The following is a 23,021-nucleotide window of genomic DNA, read 5'->3' as shown; positions in this document are numbered from 1 at the left end:
CAATAATACACCCAAAATAACAGGTTGGCAAAAAAAAAAAAAATCCATAAACTGATTGTGTGAACGTAAATGAAGTTCATAAATGGAGAACAGAAGAAATCCCTTCACGATCTTCAGACAGTGCTTTCACCACACCACAGTGACTACGTGATTCCACCACCCATCAGAATGCAAACTCACCACAATAAATGGCCTGACACTCTCGTGTTAAGGCACACAGGCTTTTTAACTGAACCACTCAGTTTAATTGATGGAACTCCCTCTTTGGAAACTGGAGCACTCAGTTAAATAAATGGAGATCCGTTGGGAAAAGGAAAAACTCCAAGATGACAGCCACATGTATAATGAAGAGAGAGAGCACAATAGTGTGATATTGCAACACAACTTTTAATAAAAACACTAAAAATCTCCCAATAGATGCACTCACAAAAATGACTCTTGTCATAAGCAGTGATTAAATCCAAACATCACACGGTGTAAACACAAACGAAAATTTTCCTCCAGGTGAACCAGTGGTCACGGCGGACCAACAAATAGCCCAGGTTTACTCACAGCCCTATGAAGGTGTACTGGAGTCGCTCTTCAGATGACTATGTTGGTGACAGATGGACCGTTCCACGCCCGACCAGTTCAGTTTAAGGTATGCGGTTGTAACTTAGTACCCACGCCCCGACATGTTTCATCATACTGATTTAATCATGGGGATCCCCATGATTAAATCAGTATGATGAAACATGTCGGGGCGTGGGTACTAAGTTACAACCGCATACCTTAAACTGAACTGGTCGGGCGTGGAACGGTCCATCTGTCACCAACATAGTCATCTGAAGAGCGACTCCAGTACACCTTCATAGGGCTGTGAGTAAACCTGGGCTATTTGTTGGTCCGCAGTGACCACTGGTTCACCTGGAGGAAAATTTTCGTTTGTGTTTACACCGTGTGATGTTTGGATTTAATCACTGCTTATGACAAGAGTCATTTTTGTGAGTGCATCTATTGGGAGATTTTTAGTGTTTTTATTAAAAGTTGTGTTGCAATATCACACTATTGTGCTCTCTCTCTTCATTATACATGTGGCTGTCATCTTGGAGTTTTTCCTTTTCCCAACGGATCTCCATTTATTTAACTGAGTGCTCCAGTTTCCAAAGAGGGAGTTCCATCAATTAAACTGAGTGGTTCAGTTAAAAAGCCTGTGTGCCTTAACACGAGAGTGTCAGGCCATTTATTGTGGTGAGTTTGCATTCTGATGGGTGGTGGAATCACGCAGTCACTGTGGTGTGGTGAAAGCACTGTCTGAAGATCGTGAAGGGATTTCTTCTGTTCTCCATTTATGAACTTCATTTACGTTCACACAATCAGTTTATGGATTTTTTTTTTTTTTTGCCAACCTGTTATTTTGGGTGTATTATTGACACCTATTTTTTGACACTGATATATTGTTTCACATAGAGGGTGGATCACTCATTATTTTTCACTTAATAGTCTAGCAATATTATATGTGTGTTTTTTTATTTGATTCTCTTGAGCGCTGCTTAATATCACATTTGATACCTTTTTTCACATCAGGTAGCACTGTATTTGCATATTACATTTTGATTGTTTAACTTTTAGAGCAGCAGCTCACATATATTTATTTATTAATGTATTTATTTATATTATCAATATCACTATATTTTCACTTATATTCTCCAGTTACGCGCAGTGGGGGTGGCTCAATTAGACGGCCCTTATTTCCACCTTTTTCCCATTCCTATTACCATCATTTGAGAAAATCAAAAACATTATTTTGAATCAGTACCCAGTGTAAAGCCTCATACACACGGTCGGACTTCAAACAAAGGTTTCCATGGATTTTTGTTCACATGGCGTTGGCCGTGAACTTGGTATGCATACACACGGCAGGACTTTTTCAGCGAACTTTCCCAAAATCACATGTTTTTTCAGCTCTTTACCGCCACCCTTTGGTCAACTTCTGTATTGTTGTCTGATCTTTTGCATTGGTTCTGAGCATGCGTGTTTGTACTTTGGACTTAAGTCCGATGGATTTCTGTATACAAGGCTGTTCTTTGCACCATAGGACTTTTGTTGCTGGAAAGTTTGGCTGTTTGCAGACTGAACTTTTGTCCGATGAAAACCGAAAAAGTTTGTCCGATGGGAGTGTACACACGGTCAGATTTTTTGAAAGACTTTGTTGTCAAAAAGTCCTATCGTGTGTATGGGCCTTAGGAAAATTTAGTATACACACTGGAATTACAAGGCTAAACATTTGGCGTGTTTAGCCTTACTGCAATGCTTGCTGCAATGAGGACATTTTAAAAGGGTAAAACAGTATATGCATTATACATTTTCCCTACATGCCATCATTACATGAGACTTGCTCAGGCTTTATTTAGCCATTTACAGGGTGACATGTAGCTTCCTAAAGCGGGTATAAAGGAATAAAAACACAAAACTAGGACACAGTGAAGGAATGTATACATAATACTGCGGCAATGGTATTTAAGCTCTTTGAATTATTAATTACTGAGTCTTTGCAGCATTAGTGCTGATTATACCTTATGTGTGTACTGGTGTGTATATTAGGGATGGTGGGATTTGCCTGAGTGAATCCTGTTTGAAATTTGGCAAACCTGAACTTAGAGGCAAATCCCAATGACATTTTTTTGGGGCAAAATCGGTTATTAAATTGGTTCTAAAAACTAAAGGGTTTTCACCTTCATGCATAGTATGCATGAAGGTAAACACCCTCCCAGATAGCAAGGATAACTTGCCACACATTTGTAGCAGTGTTGAATTGTAAGGTCTTGTTAACTTGCTGTACATTTTCACTGACAAGTTGTACACTTACAGAGCACTTGAAGCACGAGTTCTAGTTGACTCCTATCCAATTTGTAGAAACTTTGCCTGGCAACTCTCTAGCAATAGCAAAGTTGCAGTGGTAAGTCTACAGCAAGAGCTCTGCAAGTCTACAGCATGAAAATTCAGCCACAGTGACCCCTGTGGTGGGATGACTATTGCACAACATAACTGAACCAGAACTTGCAGCAGACTTGCAGAATGTTTGCAAAGAAATTTGATCTGGAGTCATGCAATGTGGACTTGCTGCAATTGTGCAATTTTTTTTGAAGCCTGACAAGTCTAGCAATAGCTTAGCAAGTCATTTTTAAACTTGCAGCATAATTGCTTGCTATCTGGGCTCCTCTGTGCAGTGGCCCCCCAGCCCCCCACAATACTTACCTGAGCCCAATGTTCCTCCTGTGCACTCTCTGGGGACTCTCCCTCCTCTGGCTGAGACAACAGCAGGCCCCATTGGGTCCCGCTACTGTCAATCACAGGCAGTGAGCCAATGAGGAGAGAGAGGGGCGGGCCGAGACACGGCTCTGTGTGTGAATGGACATGCAAAGCCGTGGCTTGGGAACGAGCCTGCTTAGGTGCCCCCATTGCAAGCTGCTTGCTCTGGAGGCACTCGGCAGGAGGGAGGGGCCAAGATCACCGCCGAGAGACCCGAGAAGAGGAGGATCGGGGCTGCTCTGTGCAAATCCATTACACAGAGCAGTTAAGTATAACATACAAAATATAATAATGTAAGAAGACGTTTAGTAAGTTATGCTATGTGAATGAAAACATGTAACAAATATAAAGTAGTTGTTACCCTAGTTTGGTAGTGAAAATGGAAACACACTACAGTATAAAGTTGCATGTTGTGCTATGGAATAGCCTCAGCGATGGCTTATAGGCATAAAAAGTAAGACCCCAGTAAAAAATGAAACAAAATCAGAGTTTCATACTAGAGGCTTTTTTTTGCTAAAATAGGTCACAGTGGGTATTTGTTGGTGTCTGCTTTTAGGCAGGTCTTTTTTTAAATTTATTTTTATTAAACATTAAAAAGGCTCCATCTGACTTTTTCTGTCGGAATTTCCGACAACAAAAATTTGAGAGCTGGTTCTCAAATTTTCCGAAAGGAAAAGTTCTTGTCGGAAACTCCGACTGTCTGTATGCAATTCCAACGTGCAAAAAAACACATGCTCGGAATCAATACGACGCATGCTCTGAATCATTTAACTTAATTTTTCTCGCGTTCGTTGTAGTGTTGTACGTCACCGCGTTCTTAACGGTCAGAATTTTGTGTGACCGTGTGTATGCAACTCAAGTTTGAGCCAAATATCAGTCGGAAAAAAATCCACGGTTTTCTTGTCGGAATTTCCGATCGTGTGTATGCGGCATTAGTGTTCATCTTTTCAGAAAATAAGTTGAACTAACACTTTAAACCCCCACCCCTTTTTCGGTCCCCGCTGTACTTACCTCCTGTGGGTGATGTGCTTTCAGTGCCCACACAGCCAGTTTAGCGAATACAGGGATTAAAAATTCCTGCTTTTCTCCCTCTTTATTCTCTAGGGCTTCTGGGATGGATCAGAGCACTTCTGATTGGTCAACACTGACTACAAGCGTTGGAAGATGTTTTTTTTGGGGCACTATCAAAAAGTAATTGCTATTTCAGGCAGGCAGATAGAGAGACATGACATAAAAATTTGTAGTTTTGATTTATCAATATTAAGTATAAGGAAGTGAAAGGAGAAATGACAGAAAAAGAGTTGAGAACCCAAAACATTAGGGAAGTGAGATCAGAAGCTGAGCTATTGGAGGACCATCTGCATAGAAAGGATATGAAAGTATCTCAGTACATATTACCGTAATAATACAAAGCATCTGACCTACCAAGGGTAACACTAATAACAGAAGGTGTATTAATCTAAAATATATAATTCAATTTTACAATTAGAGAACTCAAAATATATGTTTTTCCCTTAATCTTTGCTGTACTATCCTGGATGGTATGTAGTTTGGGAGGCACAAATTAGTGTGGTATTATGAAGCTAAGATGTCATTGAAAGTGGAGTCAAAAGTTTGCAATATGTGACTTTTTTCCGATTGTGAGATATCCAAATTTATATTTATATTTATATTTTCAGCTGCATTGTTCTACTGAGCTTTGCATATAGGGAAATCTGTAACTATGTTGGTAAAGTCATTTGTGAGTGTGTGTGTATGTCTGTGTATATAGATAAATATATATATAAATATACAGGGCCAGATCCACATAGCGAGTACGCCGGCGTATCTACTGATACGCCGGCTTACTTTCAAATTACCCGCGTTGTATCTTTAGTTTGAATCCTCAAACCAAGATACGACGTCTTCTGGGTTAGATCCGACAGGCGTACGGCTTCGTACGCCTTTGGATCGTAGGTGCAATACTTCGGCGCCCGCTGGGTGGAGTTTGCGTCGTTTTCCGCGTCGGGTATGCTAATTAGCTTTTTCCGTCGATCCAAGAAGGTACGCGCGGCCGTCACATTCTCTTACGTCGTCGCTAGTTGGCTTTTTCCGGCGTATAGTTAAAGCTGGTATTATCCGGTGTATAGATAGACTTGCCATGTTAAGTATGGCCGTCGTTTCCCGCGTCGAAATTCGAATTTTTTTTTTTTGTGTAAGTCGTCCGTGAATAGGGATGGACGTAAGTCACATCTAAGTTCAAAAAATTACGTTGTTGCGACGTCATTTAGTGCAAAGCACGGTGGGAAATGTCGAAACGGAGCATGCGCAGTTCAATCGGTGCGGGGACGCGCTTCATTTAAATGAATCACGCCCCCTACCCGCCGATTTGAATTCCGCCGCCAGAAATACACTACGCCGCCGTAACTTACGGCACAAAATCTTTGAGTATTTGAAAGTACGCCAGGTAAGGTACGGCGGCGTAGCGTATCTCTGATACACGGCGCAAGTGCAATTGTATGTGGATCTGGCCCACAGTGTGTATGCATGTGTGTGTGTGTATATATATATATATATATATATATATATATATATATATACACACACACACACATATATACACATTATACAGTATCTATCTATAGAGAGTGAGATACACACACACAATTTATTTCTTAATTTATTGGGCCAGATTCACAAAGAGATACGACGGTGTATCTACAGATACACCATCGTATCTCTGATTTTTACTGGTCCTATCTATGCACCTGATTCATAGAACCAGTTACGCATAGATAGGGCTGAGATCCGACAGTGTCACACTGTGTTACACTGTCGGATCTTTTTTTGGATTTAAAAATGGCGCCGGGGGCGTTCCCGCTGATTTACACTGAATAATATGTAAATCAGCGAGATACGCGAAATTCACGAACGTACGCGGACCCGACGCTGTGTTCTTACGTCGTTTCCGTAGCGCGGTACCCGTCGTATACTTACCCCTGCTAAAAGCAGGGGTAAGTATTGTTAAGTATGGCCGTCGTTCCCACGTCGAATTTGAAATTTCCTACGTCGTTTGCGTACGCCGATTCACGAACACGCGCGTCGCAAGTCCCGCTCACGTCGCAACCACTGACGTCCTATTGACGTCAGTGGTGGGAGCAATGCACGCTGGGAAATTCCCCGGACGGCGCATGCGTATTTAAATCGGCGCGGGAGCGCGCCTGATTTAAATAGTACACTCCCCCAGCCGTGGAATTAGAATTCCGCCGGGGGAGTTAGGATCCGCCGTCGCAAGTTTGGAGGTAAGTGTGTTGTGAATTTGACACTTTCCTCACAAACTTGCGAGGGCGGATCTTAAAACACATAGGTTACACGGATCTAAAGATCCGCTAACCTTTGTGAATCTGGACCATTATGTTCAGGACTAAAAAGTCAGTATATCAGAAAGAAGAGTACAATTCTCATCTATGCTGTGATCTATGCTAAGATAAGGCATTAATTGATAAGAGATACCATTATTTAAACATTGCTGTAAACCTGTCATTCAACAATAAACGAATACTGGCGAATTTGTTAACTCTGTGATTGTAAGATTCTGTGGGAAGGAGAGGAGGGGGGAGGCAGTGCCACAGTGGAGCGTAAGTGGGCAACACAGAGTAAATCATTACAATACTAAGTAAACAAATGGGCAATTAAAATACATAGGCAAAATACAAGAAAAATAGCCAAATGCTTTCCACACCAAGATCTATTTTCCCAGAGCAATCTGCACAAAATCCAAATCCAATGGCCACAAAATCAGAAAAAAAAGCGAGCGGTCGATATTTAGTTAGCCTCTATGTGCATAGAAAGTTACTGAATATACAGTACATTGGAAAGGGTTATTTACATTAGACTTCACTGTACCTAAAAACTGTAAAGAGTTTGTGATAACCATTATATTTATTTTATTTATATTTCTTGTTAAACACTGATACTATCGCTTTTAATTTGAGGGCTAGGGACAGAAACTTTAAATACCAATTATAATATTGTTTTCTCAATGTATTTCCGATTCTTCTGTCTAGTGATACAGGCACATGTATTCCAGAGAGTGGACTTTTTGGATTTATGATTAGTGTGACTGCTATGTTAGGTAAGTAAGTCTTGAACACTTTTCTGGTTATAAAATAAATAAAGTTACCAATTGCATATATTCCTCATGTTGATCTGCATCCACTTTTTTTTTCTATCATTGTGATTTTGGCTATTTTTTTATATCTAGTTTATTTTTTGCTTGGCAGTTTGTGCTGGTTCGTGTGTTGTTGCAGCTTTCCCACTTGGTACCCTGTTGTTTCTTTGTTGCATAACCCAAGCCATTTTGCCTGTTTGCCTCTGCCATGCTTCTCTGCTTTCTGTTTGCTCTTCCATATTTGCCCAATATTGTTTTTCATTAGCATTCAGCTGTTCAAACTTCTGCTGTCTCTCGATATTCTAAACCCATGTTTTCATTGCTTTTTACACTTTATTTGTTTCTTCTGTTGTACTTGTACAGTACCTAGTTTCCCTTCTGGTCTCATTTAAAGCGGTGATTCACCCAAAAATTTAACTTCTGCTTTTGGAACCGTCCCCCCCCCCCACCGGTGTGACATTTGGCACCTTTCAGGGGGAGGGGGAGCTGATACCTGTCTAATACAGGTATTTGCTCCCACTTCCGGGGATTATCCGCGATGATCTACGCAGGGTTATTGAATTAAAATTCATGGAGGTCCGATTAGTAAAATTTTCTTCCAGCCGAGGTCCGCATCGCAGTTTTGTGCGATTACCCCGATTCTTTACATCGCAGCCCAGGGGTGCAGGCACGACACACCATTCGTTTGAATGGGCTGCTGCGCCTGGCTTTCTGCTGGGAAAAGGTCCTGGCATCTTTTTAAAAAGGTAGCCACATGGAAACTGCATGATGCGTTTGTATCATGCAATTTCGGTGTGCAGAAAATTGCACTTTGCATTTTAGTGCATTTAGGAGTTAATGGTACCCCTTCACGTTTTCTGTGCAGCACCTCATTTTGTGCACAGCTGCTTGTCCCCTTCACATCTTCCCCACCACAGCCCTGCCCCCTTCACATATCACCCCACACAGTATTACCCCCCTTCACATATCACCCTACACAGTATTACCCCCCCTTCACATATCACCCCACACAGTATTACCGCACTTCACATATCGCCCCACACAGTATTACCCCACTTCACATATCCCCCCACACAGTATTACCCCACTTCACATATCCCCCACACAGTATTGCCCTATCACATATTCCCCCCACACAGTATTGCCCCTTTACATGACCCCCATCACAGATCCCCCCATACAGTATTGCCCCATCACATATGCCCCCCACACACTATTGCCCCATCACATATGCCCCCCACACACTATTGCCCCATCACATATCCCCCCACACACTATTGCCCCATCACATATCCCCCCCACAGTACTGCCCCCTTTACATGATGCCCCCTTTACATGAACCCCCCTCCACACACTGCCCCCACTCCCCATCCTTAACATTTTCATACATTTTCCTCCCTTCCCTCTCCACTCCTACCTTTCACAGAGCGGAGAGCAGGAGGCGGGACAATCGTGAACTGAAGGCGCGGGAGCTGTCGGGTTGACTTTTCGGCGAACTGGTGATTGGCTGTTAGGACCGCCTCCTAGCAGCCAATCACCTCCCATCTAACATGACAGGCAGCTACCTCTCTGGTCGCACCCACGTCCGCTCCAATACTCTGCTAATAATAGCGGAGGAGACTGGGGACAAAAGTGGCGACTAAATCGTGCGCTCGCCCCGGTCCGGAAAGAGCAGCAGCTCGGGCCGGAAGCGGACCGCGGGCCGCCATTTAGTGATGCCCAATCTACGCCATACCAGACCCCTCCTCCACCCCCCCCGCTATCTTTTGGGAGACACACATGTCCCAGAAGACAGCAGGGACCAGTGAGATGGCGGAGCGCGACTCGCGCTTGCGCAGTAGGGAACCAGGAAGTGAACCCGCAAGGCTTCACTTCCTGATTCCCGAAGATGGAGGCAGCAGCACCCAAGAGCCGAAGGACGGATCGGCTTCGGGTGCTGACATCGTGGGCACCCTGAGCAGGTAAGTGTCCATATTTTAAAAGTCAGCAGCTGCAGTATTTGTAGCTGACTTTAAAAAAAAAAATCAGCGGAACTCTGCTTAAAGTGGTTGCATTAACATAAAAAAAACTATTGTCAGTCCTGCCCTCCCCTAAACACTTACCTGAGCCTGATCTAGATCTAGATCTAGATCGTGCACTGAGCCTGAGAGTGGCAGCACTGCTCTCTGTCCTCACTGGACTCAGTAAGAACAACGTGAGCCATTTGCTCCTGCCACTGTAAAACAAATACAGTAATGGGGGAGTGGGGCGTGGGGCTGTCAGTGGACACACAGAGCACAGCTCAGATTGAGCCTGCATGCAGGGCAGCCATCAGGAATTTTGGGGCCCCTTACACAGCTTCAGGCATGGGCCCCCTGGAGCAGAGAACCAGGGGGAGGGGTGCTGCCGCCTGAAATTGAGAAGCGGGGGGGGCGGTTGCGAATTGAGAAGCGTGGGGGGCCCTTTACAAAATATATATATATATATAAAAATAAAAAAAATAATATAAAAAAAAATGTTTTTATAAAAAAAAGGTGGGTTGCCACCCGGGGCCCTGGGGACCTCTGGGCCCTATAATAATAATAATAATAATAATAATAATAATAAAAAAAAATATATATATATATTAGTGCTGTCAAGCGATTAAAATTTCTAATCGCGACTAATCGCATTAATGTCATAGTTAACTCACGATTAATCGCGCGATTAAGGAGGTTCACCCTTTAAAACATTTTTTTTTTGGTTTCTTATTTATTTATTTATTTTTTATAATATTAAATTGTGTTTTTTTATTTTTTTACATTTTGATCACTTTTATTGCTGTCACAAGGAATGTAAACATCCCTTGTGACAGCAATAGGTGGTGACAGGTACTCTTTATGGAGGGATCGGGGTCTAAAAGACCTCCGAGCCCTCCTTTGCACTTCAAAGTATTCAGATCGCCGAAAACGGCGATTCTGAATACTGTGTACTTTTTTAAATCCGGCGCCATTGGCAGCCGAGAAACCCGGAAGTGACGTCATGACGCCGCTTCCGTGGTTTCAATGCGGAGACTGAATCAAAGCCGTTTACGGGTTAGTGTCAGTCTCCGCCTGAACACAGAACGCGGCGGATGGAGGATCGGGTCTCCCGGTGGGACGGGAGGCCCGGTCAGAGCGGCGAAAGGCGGCGGGGGGGGGGGATGTCCCCTCCCGCTCCTCCGGCATAACAACCGAGCGGCTTTTAGCCGCATCGGTTGTTATGTTTGGATAGCCGATCGCCCGCTCTAAACAATGGTACCGGGATGATGCCTGCGGCTGCAGGCATCATCCCGGTATAACCCCCGAACGTTAATCGCGCGATAAAAAAATTGACGGCGTTAACATGGGTTTGTGTTAACGCCGTTAATAACGCGTTTAACTGACAGCACTAATATATATATATATAAAATAAAAAAAAATACTTATTTTTTTATAAAAAAAAGGGGGGTTGTCATCCGGGGCCCTGGGGATCTCCGGGCCCCCCATACCCCTAAAAAAAATTACCCTTTAATAAAAAATAAAATAAAAATATATTAGAATTATTTTTTTTTTTTATAAAAAATAAATAAAAAAAAGGGGGGGGGTTGCCATCCAGGGCCCTGGGGGCCTTCGGGCCCCTGGGGACCTCCGGACCTCTAAAAAAAAAAAAAAAAAAATTGGCCCTTTAATAAAATATAAAATAAAAATATATATAAAAAAAATATATATTTTTTTATAAAAAAATAATAAAAAAAGGGGAGTTGCCATATGGGGCCCTGTGGGCCTCCGGGCCCCTTACAGGTGTACTGCCTGTACCCCCCTGATGGCGGCCCTGCCTGCATGTGTGCAACCATAAGAAGTTTGTAGTCATGTTGGTACAGGAAGGTGCCATCCCCAAACTGTTTCCACAAAGTTGGGAGCATGACATTGTCCAAAATGTCTTGGTATGCTGATGCCTTAAGTGTTCCCTTCACTGGAACTAGGGGGCCAAGCTCAACCCCTGCAATACAACCCCACACCATAATCCCCCTCCACTAAATGGTCCATAAAGACATGAATAAGCGAGTTTAGGGTGGAGGAACTTGACTGGCCTGCACAGTCCTGACCTAAACCTGATAGAACTCTTTTGGGATGAACTAAAGCAGAAACTGTGATCCAGGCCTTCTTGACCAACATCGGTGCCTGACCTCACAAATGCGCTTCTGGAAGAATGGTCAAACATTTCCAAAGACACACTTCTAAACCTTGTGGACAGCCTTCCCAGAAGAGTTGAAGCTGTTATAGCTGCAAAGGGTGGGCCAACTCAATATATTGAACCCTATGAACTAAGGCTGTGATGCCTTTAAAGTTCATGTGTGTGTAAAGGCAGGTGTCCCAATACTTTTGGCAATATCATTTTTATGCGGCAAACCCCCTGTCTCTGCTGCTGTGTCCCGAAGGCCAGGCAGAGCTTTTGGCACAATCTGGCATGCAAAGATTTTAAAGGTGGAGCTGCCGGAGAAAGGGAGCAGGACCAACTGTAAGGGGGACCAGAGTTTCTATTTAACTATATATAGGTATGAGTCCATCACACTTTGTTAAAAAGGAACTGCATTCCAGAAGCTGTGCCCAAAAAACGGCAGGCAGAGGGCAAAGAACTAGTCACCAGTATTGCTTGATTTCTCCCTACAACTGATTTTCCCAATGACTGATTACTGCCTTGTTCTGCCCTGTATTTCTGCGTGAAGACCACAATCTTACTATAGGCAGGGCTTTTGTTTTTTCATGCCATATCTTCCAGCAAGGTGAACAGCACAGTCGTGGCATCACCAAATGTCCATTAAAATCTCATGAGACTAGCAATTTGAGGTAGAAGTGACTTAGATCTCACACAGTTAGGGCTATGGGCACAGGAGTGCCTAGGTGCCCCCACCTAGCAGGAATTGCACTGTTACTTTTCGAGAGGAGTTCGAGACAAAGGGTGAATCTTTTGTTAGGACACTACTTAAAGGGTTTGTAAAGGATTTTTTTTTTCATCTTAATAGCTTGCTTTACCTTAATGCAGTGCTGTTTTCATGTCCTCATTGTTCGTTTTTGCTCTCAAGTTGCTGTAATTCTTCTCTGATCTCCACACTTCCCGGTTGTCTGTTTCCTGAGTACTGGGAGCTTTCTCTCTGTGGTCACTAATCAAGGAGGTGTGATTGCTGTGTGTCTAAAACCCCACAGCACCAATCAGTTTCGTTTTCCAAACCAACACTGCCCTGTTTTGGCTCTGTACATCACAGAAGCAGGAAACAACATGCAAAAACGAAACTAGAAACTGCAGGTACATTATATGATTGATTTTTATCTATTTTTAATCGTTTTTAAAAGGAATCAGTTAACTATTATGTCTCTATACCCTGTAAACAGTCATTTCAGCAAAAAAACATTTTTCCTTTACAACCTTTAAGTACAATTAACATTTTAAACATTTCCTACAAGAGAGCAAGTCTTCACTTTTCGAGTTCAGGTCCACTAAAAGTCCTTGGTACATGCACTAAACTCAACCAGGAAACCAATGAAGGCAATACTACAAAATTCCTGTGTTCAAGAGCCAGTTCCTTCACGGTTACCATCTAGTTTGGCATATCTGCAAGACATGTCCATTTCTAAAAGCTGAGCTATTTGAGTTGATCAATGTCTGTCTTGTGATGCCATGTTTTAGATCTCGTATTATGCATACCTCCCAACAAGATGGGAATGAGGGACACCTATTAGCAAAAGTATGTAGGCATAAGACATCCCCCACCACATCCCCTTAAAGGGGAATTATACAAAAAAAAATTACAGGCCATCTCCTAGTTACAAACATCTGACTAAGGCCCCGTACACACGACCGAACATGTCTGCTGAAACTGGTCCGCAGACCAGTTTCAGCGGACATGTTTGGTCGTCTGTACGCCTGACCGGACAATTTTCCGGCGGATCGGACAGGTTTCCAGCGGACAAATGTTTCTTAGCATGCTAAGAAACATGTCCGCTGGAAGCCTGTCCGTCGGACATGTTCGGTCGTCTGTACAGACTCACCGTACATGTCCGCTCGGCCGAAAGCCCTCGCATGCGTCGAAGTGATTTGACGCATGCGTGGAAGCATTGACCTTCCAGGGCCGCGCACGTTGCCGCGTCATCGTCGCGGCGACGGCGCGGCCACGTCACCGCGTATCGTGTCCACGCGGATTTCTGTCTGATGGTGTGTACAACCATCGGACAGAAATCTCGGAGCGGACATGTCCGCTGAAAACGGTCCGGTGGACCGTTTTCAGCGACAGTCCGTCCGTGTGTACGAGGCCTTACAAATGACTCCTACTTATAAAACAGAGGGTGACAACAGGATGTGAGAGGAAATCTCCCCCTACGAAGGGAAATTCACTCCTGTAAGGCCCCATACACACCATAGAATCTATCCGCAGATAAATCCCATCAAATGGGTTTCTGCGGATAGATCCTATGGTGTGTACACGCCAACGGATATTTATCCGCAGATAAATCTCCCCTGGGATGGATTTCCAGCAGATGGATATTTGCTGACATGCACAACAAATCCATCTGCTGGAATCCATTCCAACGGATGGATCCGCTCGTCTGTACAGACTTACCGGATCCATCCGTCTAAAGGGATTCCCCGCACGCGTCGTAATGATTTGACGCATGCGTGGAATTCCTTATATGACAGCGTCGCGCCCGTCGCCGCGTCATAATAGCGGCGACGGCGCGACACGTCATCGGCAGAGGATTTCAGCGCGGATTTCAATGCGATGGTGTGTACACGCCATCGCATAGAAATCCTCTGAAATCCTCGAGAGGATTTATCCGCGGATACGGTCCGCTGGACCGTATCTGCGGATAAATCCTCTCGTGTGTATGGGGCCTCAGAGTTATTATGTTATTTTTACATGTGTCTACCTGGAACTGGGTCCTCCAAGTACACTTTCAAATAGATTGTGCCATCTGGTAACTGAGGATTACTAGGCTGTTAGTACAACAGCAGTAAGGTGAGCAGATAAGAGCCACAAGAGGTGTTTCAGCACTGTGAAGCTTTACTATCTTTCAACACTCTCTTTTGGGATCACATTTTAGAGACTCTTTCTTCTGTTTTTTGCACCTACTCACCATTATGCACACTTTGTAGATGTGTATGTTTTTGGCATACCATACTGCATCTTATTGTGTATAGGTTTATATATTCATTCACATGGTATATTGTGTTGTATGATTTATATCTTTATTATTTTTTTTCACTTATTCACTGTTATTTGGATTATTGTATTCGCTGCTATTTGGATTATGCAATGGCTATTTGAGGTTATTTATATCTTCACATACTCAGTATGTCATTTTCTCCCCTTTTCATTTCACGTTCCCCATCCCTTTGTCACACAGCACAGATACTATTAACTTCTTCAGTGCCCTTCCCTATGCTATCCAAAAAGCTTAAAAATAGTTTTTTCCGCTGGAGCTACACTTAAAAAATGTACCTGTTCCGACTTACCTACAGACCGTATCTTGTTTGTAACCCGGGGACCGCCTGTACTTAAAATGGTTGTACATCCTTTACAACCACTTTTACCTACAGGTAAGCCTAGATTAAGGCTTACCTGTAGGTGCTTTAAATATCTCCTAAACCTCCGCGGTTTAGGAGATATTTACAATAATGTTCGGCGCTGATTTCTATGGCGCTTGTGCCATAGACAACAGCGCAGGCGCACTTTAGAAATTAGCGATTGTGCCGTTTCAAAAAGAAGGTCATGCTGTGACTGGCGGCTCCAGCGCGTATTTGTGGGAGTGACGTCAACGTGGCTCTGGCGAATCACGCTGGAGCTGCGATAACCGGAAGTAACCCCTAGGAGAGATGTCGGCCACCGGAGCAGTGTACGAGGACGGCTGCGGGGGCTTCTATTTGAGGTAAGTATTACATAATGAGCTAGTATGCTATGCTTTGACCCTCAGATTTTGCTCTATTGTACATTGGATTTGTTATTGAGTGACCCCACCCAAAAGGGTGAGACAGCGTTGTTGAAGCATGAGCAGCGGTGATTTATGATTATAGCCCTTAGTTGGGTGAGTTGACCTCAGTGTTTTTTTTCAGTCATTTGATGAGAGCGCTTACCTTACACCTTGTATCCCATTTTCCCTGGGGTTGATGACAGCGTATAACATGGCACATAGTGGCACGGGTGCCTGTAGGGATCCGGACCAGGAGATCTTGTAACAAATGCAGAGCTGAAGACTGCAGCAGGAAAACTGGCAGGTGCAGGATCTCAGGTGTGTGGTCAGGTGGGCAGAAGTTGGCAACAACTGGGCGGTATAGGTACAGAACCATAAACCAGGAGTGGAGTCAGAGCCAGGCCAAGCCAGGTCAGTATCAGACGAGCAGAGAAGGCATCGGAACAGCAGACAGGAGGCAAAGTCAGGTCACAAACCAGAGTCAGCAACAGAGTTTCAGGAACAGAGTCAGACAGGCCGGGTCAGAACACAGATATAAACATAGGATCAGGTCACAGGCAGAAGGTGCTAACGACCACTCGGCAATAATCCTTGCTGTGCGGTGCTATAACCACTTCAATACTTTGGGCACTTTCACCCCCTTCCTGCCCAGGCCAATTGTCAGCCCATTTGACGTTTTTATCATTTTTTGGAGACGGATAGAGCTTTCTTTTGGTGGTATTTAATCACCACTGGGTTTTTTATTTTTTGCTAAACAAACAAAAAAATTACCAGAAATGTGAAGAAAAAAAAACCTTTTCTTAGTTCCTGTTATACAATTTTGCAAATAAGACATTTTTCACTTCACTGAGGCTGCACTGATGGGCACTGTTGAGGCTGCACACTGCACTGATGAGGCTGCACTGATGGGCAGCCTGCACTGATAAGGCTGCACTGATAAGGCGGCACTGAAGAGCACTGATATGCGACACTGACAGGCACTGATAGACGGCACTGATATGCTGCACTGATTGACACTAATACATACCTCCCAACCGTCTATGTGGTAAAGACATGACACTGGAGCATAGAACAGGTGAATGTGACAACTATTCTCTAATGAGTACTAGATGTTTCTTAACACATGGTCAGTTTTATTTCATCATATATTTTTATAACTTTGCTAAAAATAATTTTCTTTGTAATGGATTTTGAATTGTTATTGTGGTTTTTTTTTTTTCATCAGGTGCAGCGACAATGTATGTACGATATAAGATAGTCCTGGTACAAAATAATAGATCTGCATTTATGTGTAGATATTTCAACTTTGTGTCTTTCCTAATTGGAATAATTGGCTGCATTGGAATGGGCATTGTGGCTTCTTTTCAGGTAAATTTCATAGAAACTCAGTACAGAAACACAAGTTTTGACTACTTTAGGAATATTTAACAGGATACTTGTGTAATATATTTCTCTTACATAGTTTAGGTCATCTATACTAACTAAAACTTTGGGGAAAAGACATTTGAAGACTTATTTGTTATCAATCAGTAAAACAACGAGGGCTAGATTCAGGTACGAGATACGACGGCGTATCTCCAGATACGCCGTCGTATTTCTGAGTTGCGACGTCGTATCTATGCGCCTAAGAATCAGTTATGCATAGATTTGACTAAGATCCGACCGGCGTAAGTATCTTACGCCGTCGTATCTTAGTTGCAATTTTACGCTGGGCGCTAGGTGGCGCTTCCGTCGATTTACACAATGAATATGCTAATTAGGTAGATACGCCGATTCACAAACGTACGTACGCCCGGCGCATTCTTTTACGTCGTTTACGTTAGGCTTTTTCCGGTGTTTAGGTTGCTCCTGCTATATGAGGCGTACGCAATGTTAAGTATGGACGTCGTTCCCGCGTCAAATGTAGAAATTTTTACGTCGTTTGCGTAAGTCGTTCGCGAATAGGGCTGTACGTAAGTTACGTTCACGTCTAAAGCATTGACGATTTGCGGCGGAATTTCGAGCATGCGCACTGGGATTCTTTTACGAACGGCGCATGCGCCGTTCGTAAAAAAACGTCAAATACGTGGGGTCACACTAAATTTGAATAAAACACACCCACATCATCCAAATTTGAATTAGGTGGGCTTACGCCGGAGCACATACGTTACGGCGCCGTAACTTAGGGCGCAAGTTCTTTCTGAATACGGAACTTGCGCCCTAATTTACGGCGGCGTAACGTATCAGAGATACATTACGCCCGCACAACATTACGCAGGGCTATCTGAATCTAGCCCCTAATATACAGCATGGTTATTATTTGTAATTAAGGTTTGTAGAATGATGACCCTAAGCATCAAAGTAAATCCACCACAGACTGTCTTCAGAAAAGAAAAATGTGCCTTTTGTCCCAGTCACAGCCCCGATCTTAACCCCAAAGAGATGCTGTGGAATGACTTCAAGAGAGCAGATCACACCAGACTTCCTACAAATGTGTCTGGACTGAAGCAATTGTTTAAAGTGTGGGTGTATTTTATAAAAGGCACGAGATGTTTCAACTGTTTGTGTCTTATCAGCTTCATTAAAGTTCCAGAGTTCCGGCTTTATTAAAAAGTCAGCAGCTATGAAAAGTATAGCTGCTGACTTTTAACAACCACACACTCACCTGTCACATGGTCCAGCTATGTAACATGTCAGGGGGTCAGGATACCTTAAAGAAAAAGTTTTACTTTTAGGTGGAACTCCGCTTTAAGCACATGTTTGCCCACTGTTGTGACAAAGATCAGATCACCTTTTATGGCAGAGAACCAGTTCATTTCAAGGGTTTCATATATTTTTTCTTACCAATTTATTTGTTCCAGGGCAAGGATACACTGTGTAGTCAATGGAGGATCAGTATGACTGAATTCTGAAAACTAATCTGGCTATGGCAGCTTCCATAAGTCTCTCTTGACATATCCCATATAATCTTGCTCAATAGGTTGATGTTACAGTTATTCCCACTTAAAGCGGAGGTTCACCCGAAATTTTGACTTTTGCTCAAGTAAACTAGCAGGCGGAGACAATAACGAATCCATTGTTGTTTTTTTTTAATGGCGATCCTTACCTTAGTACTGCAGCAGTTTCTCCCCTGTCCATCACTATTCCCCGCAGGAGTGGGGGTTCCTAATCACAGGCTGTGATTGACGTGCTTCCGACCGGCGCATACTGCGCGTCACGAGTTGCCGAAAGAAGCCGAACGTCGGTGCGGCTCTATACGACGCATGCGCACCGACGTTCGGATTCTTTCGGCAACTTGTGACGTGCAGTATGCGCGGGTCAGAAGCACGTCAATCACAGCCTGTGATTAGGAATGCCCACTCCCGAGGGAAAGCCGGGGGCCGAAAATAGCCCTATAATGGTATGTACGGAAAAAAATAAAAAACACAAACAACAGCATACTGTCAGTCTCCTAGGTCGGTCCATGTATTATTAGAATTTTTTTTAGGGTGAACCCCCGCTTTAATACTTAACATTCCTAAGATTTGTTCCTTTTCTACAATTTAGAATCAGCACACTCTACCAGCCCTAAATGAGGATTGCACAGTATTTCTTTTCCTAAATATTTCTACTATATTAATCACATTAGGTATTATTTTACTATACATTTAGATGACTATACTGTAATATATCAGCACGCTACAAACACCATATAACTATGTACATTTCAATCTCTTTCAGGAGACTTCTGTTACAAAAGTTCATGATGCAGGAGCCCTTGCAACATTTGTCTGTGGTGTCATCTACATTTTGCTTCAGTCCATTATCTCCTACAAGTCATGTCCAGAATGGAACAGAAGAGGGACATGCCACATACGAATGTCTATTTCTGTACTATCATGCCTTGCCGTATTTCCCAGTATCCTTTCTATTATATTCTAATATCAATTATATCATATTATACACAATATAAAAATGACTTGAAGATGACATGTTTTCTATAAACCAGATTTGTTCTATAGCAATGTACTTGGTTGGATAGATACTAAAATAACTCTAGAGCCCATTCACACAGGGACAACTTTGGATCCGACTTCAAGTCGCCCCTAGTCGCCTCAAGTCGCACTGCATGAGAAAATCAATGTAAGTGAATGGAGCCGTCTTAATGCACACTACTGCAGTCGCTCTGACTTCAGAAAAGGTTCCTGTACTACTTCAATCCAACTTCTAGGTGACTTGTAGGCAACTTGTACCCATTGATTTCAATGGAAGTCGCCTCAGAAGTCGGATCACTGTCTTAACAGAAGCAACAATACAGGAAGAGAACATACATTTCTCAGGCAAACCCTTCCCTCCCCCTCCCTCCCACAAAGCTGATTGTTGTTTGATTGGCCACTGGAAAGCCTCCTGTCCTGGAGGCAACTTGAAGTTGCCTTGTAAGTTGCCTCAGGTCATGCTGTGATTCATACTCAAGCCGTGTCGAAGTTGCCTCCCAAAGTCGTGCTGGAAGTCGTGTTGCCCTTGTGTGAATGGAGTCTTACTCTCTCAATCAACATTAACTATTTTTAATCCTTAACCATTTAAGGACCAAGCCTATTTTTCAAACTTGGTGTTTACAAGTAAAAAATCATTTTTTTTGCTAGAAAATTACTTAGAACCCTCAAACATTATTTTTTTTCAGACACCCTTGACCAGGGGTGTCCAAACTTTTTTCAAAGAGGGCCAGATTTGATGAAGTGAACATGCTTGAGGGCCGACCATTTTGCCTGACATTCTTTAAACCGTTAAAATTCTGTCTAAGTGTGTTCGTCTGAGCACTAATACACTGCCCAACAAGAATTCTCTTGCCTTTGTGACTGTGTGTGGTGGAGAGATGAGCTTGGGCGTGTTATATGGATATGCCGTATTTATCGGCGTATAACACGCACCTTCACTTTAAAAAGGAAGTTTCAGGAAAAAAATCTTAATTTTTAAATAAAGAACTGTGAAGCAAAATAAGGGTCAGTGCCCATCAATGCAGCCTAATCAGTGTCCATCTGCAGCTTCACCATTGCCATGAATGCAGCACCCACCATCTTGCCATGAATGCAGCACCCACTCCATTGCCATGAATGCAGAACCCTCCGTATTGCCATGAATGCAGCACCCTCCATATTGCCATGAATGCAGCACCCTCTGTATCGCCATGAATGCAGTACCCACTTCATTGCCATGAATGCAGCACCCACTCCATTGCCATGAATGCAGCACCCACTCCATTGCCATGAATTCAGCACCCACTCCATTGCCATGAATTCAACACCCACTCCATTGCTATGAATGCAGTACCCACCGTATTGCCATGAATGCAGCACCCTCCATATTGCCATGAATACAGCACCCACCGTATTCTCATGAATGCAGCACCCTCTGTATTGCCACAAATGCAGCACCCTCAGTATTGCCATGAATGCAGCACCCACTCCATTGCCAAGAATACACCCCCCTCTGTATTGCCATGAATGCAGCACCCACTCCATTGCCATGAATGCAGGACCCACCACATTGTCATGAATGCAGCACCCACTCCATTGCCGTGAATGGAGCACCCACCGTATTGCCATGAATGCAGCACCCACCATATTGCCATGAATGCAGCACCCACCAAATTGCCATGAATGCAGACTCATCATTGCCATCTTTAAATGAAAGTCCTGCCTCCTGTGATGGACAGAACAGTTGTCCAATGGCAGCGCAGGACAGGACTTCCTTTTACACAGGACGCCGTGTAAACAGGAAATACTCTCCTGTCTGCACGGCACTCGTCCCGTTCCCTCCAAGGCAGCCATTATACTATCTATTGTGGCCCCCGGCGCTCGGGGATTCGTTGGGGGCCACAAAATATATTTATGTCAAGATCACCAGGCGGGCCGTCCGAAACTGGCCCGCGGGCCGGACTTTGGACATGCCTGCCTCAAAGAATAAAATGGGGGTCGTTGCAATACTTTATGTCACACCGTATTTGCGCAGCAGTCTTACAAGCGCAATTGTTTTGGAAACAATACACTTTTTTTAACCACTTGCCGACCGGCCACCGCCGTTATACGTCGACAAGTTGGCTCGGCTGGGCGAGAGCACGTAATATGACGTCCTCTCAACCAGCCGCCACTAGGGGGCGCGCGCGCGCCGCCAGAGGCGCACTCGCGCGCCCCCCGCTCGCTCCCCCGACTCCCGTGCGTGTGCCCGGCAGGCGCGATCGCCGCCGGGCACACGCGATCGCTCGGTACAGAGCGGGGACCGGGAGCTGTGTGTGTAAACACACAGCTCCCGGTCCTGTCAGCAGGGGAAATGCTGATCTTCGGTTCATACAATGTATGAACCGAGGATCAGTGTTTCCCCTAGTGAGGCCACCCCCCCCCCACAGTAAGAACACACCCAGGCATACTTAACCCCTTCCCCGCCCCCTAGTGTTAACCCCTTCACTGCCAGTGGCATTTTTATAGTAATCCAATGCATTTTTATAGCACTGATCGCTATAAAAATGCCAATGGTCCCAAAAATGTGTCAAAAGTGTCCGCCATAATGTCGCAGTACCGAAAAAAAAATCGCTGATCGCCGCCATTACTAGTAAAAAAAATATAATAAAAATGACATAAAAATACCCCCTATTTTGTAAACGCTATAACTTTTGCGCAAACCAATCAATAAACGCTTATTGCGATTTTTTTTTTCGAAAAATATGTAGAAGAAAACATATCGGCCTAAACTGAGGAAAAAAAATGTTTTTTTATATATTTTTGGGGGATATTTATTATAGCAAAATGTAAAAAATATTCATTTTTTTCAAAATTGTCGCTCTATTTTTGTTTATAGCGCAAAAACTAAAAACCGCAGAGGTGATCAAATACCACCAAAATAAAGCTCTATTTGTGGGGAAAAAAAGGACGCCAATTTTGTTTGGGAGCTACGTCGCACGACCGCGCAATTGTCTGTTAAAGCGACGCAGTCCCGAATCGCAAAAAGTACTCTTTGGGCAGCAATATGGTCCGGGGGGTAAGTGGTTAATAAAAAAATAAGACAACAGTAAAGTTAACCCAATTTGTTATATTATGAAAGATAATGTTAAGCTTGATACCCAACATGTCATGCTTCAAAATTGCGCCCGCTCGTGGAATATAATATAATATAAAAATATAAAATATAAATATAAAATATATAATATAAAAATCTCCATAGGCGACGTTTAAAAACTTCTACAGGTTACGAATTTTGAGTTACAGAGTACATATTTTGCTAGAAGTATGGCTCTCGCTCCAACGATCGCAGGGATACCTCACATGTGTGGTTTGAACACTGTTTTCATATGCAGGCTTGACTTACGTATGCGTTTGCTTCTGTGCGTGAGCTCGGCGGAACGGATTGCTTTAAAAAAATAAATCGTATTTATTTACTTTAAAAACATTTACACTGTTCTTTTAAAAAAATGTGGGTCACTTTTAATCACTTCAGCACCGGAAGATTTGGCTGCTCAATGACCGTGATTTTTTTTGCGATACAGCACTGCGTCACTTTAACTGACAATTGCGTGGTCGTGCGACGTTGTACCCAAACAAAATTGATGTCCTTTTTTTCCCACAAAGATTTCTTTTGGTGGTATTTGATTATCTCTGTGGTTTAATTTTTTTGCGCTATAAACAAAA

General features: G+C 43.4%; 1 protein-coding gene across 1 annotated transcript in view; it reads left to right on the top strand.

Moving 5' to 3' along the window:
• DRAM1 (DNA damage regulated autophagy modulator 1) overlaps positions 1-23,021 on the top strand; it is a 100,089-nt gene that overhangs the window by 57,134 nt on the left and 19,934 nt on the right. The window contains exons 2-4 of the mRNA XM_040344291.1: positions 7,338-7,405; positions 16,610-16,752; positions 19,084-19,261. Of these exons, the coding sequence (XP_040200225.1) occupies positions 7,338-7,405; positions 16,610-16,752; positions 19,084-19,261 (389 nt within the window). The remainder of the gene's footprint in view (positions 1-7,337; positions 7,406-16,609; positions 16,753-19,083; positions 19,262-23,021) is intronic.

Source organism: Rana temporaria, chromosome 3 (genome assembly GCF_905171775.1).
Source record: "Rana temporaria chromosome 3, aRanTem1.1, whole genome shotgun sequence".
NCBI classification, from domain to species: Eukaryota; Metazoa; Chordata; class Amphibia; order Anura; family Ranidae; genus Rana; species Rana temporaria.
This window is presented reverse-complemented; position numbering and strand designations above follow the sequence as displayed.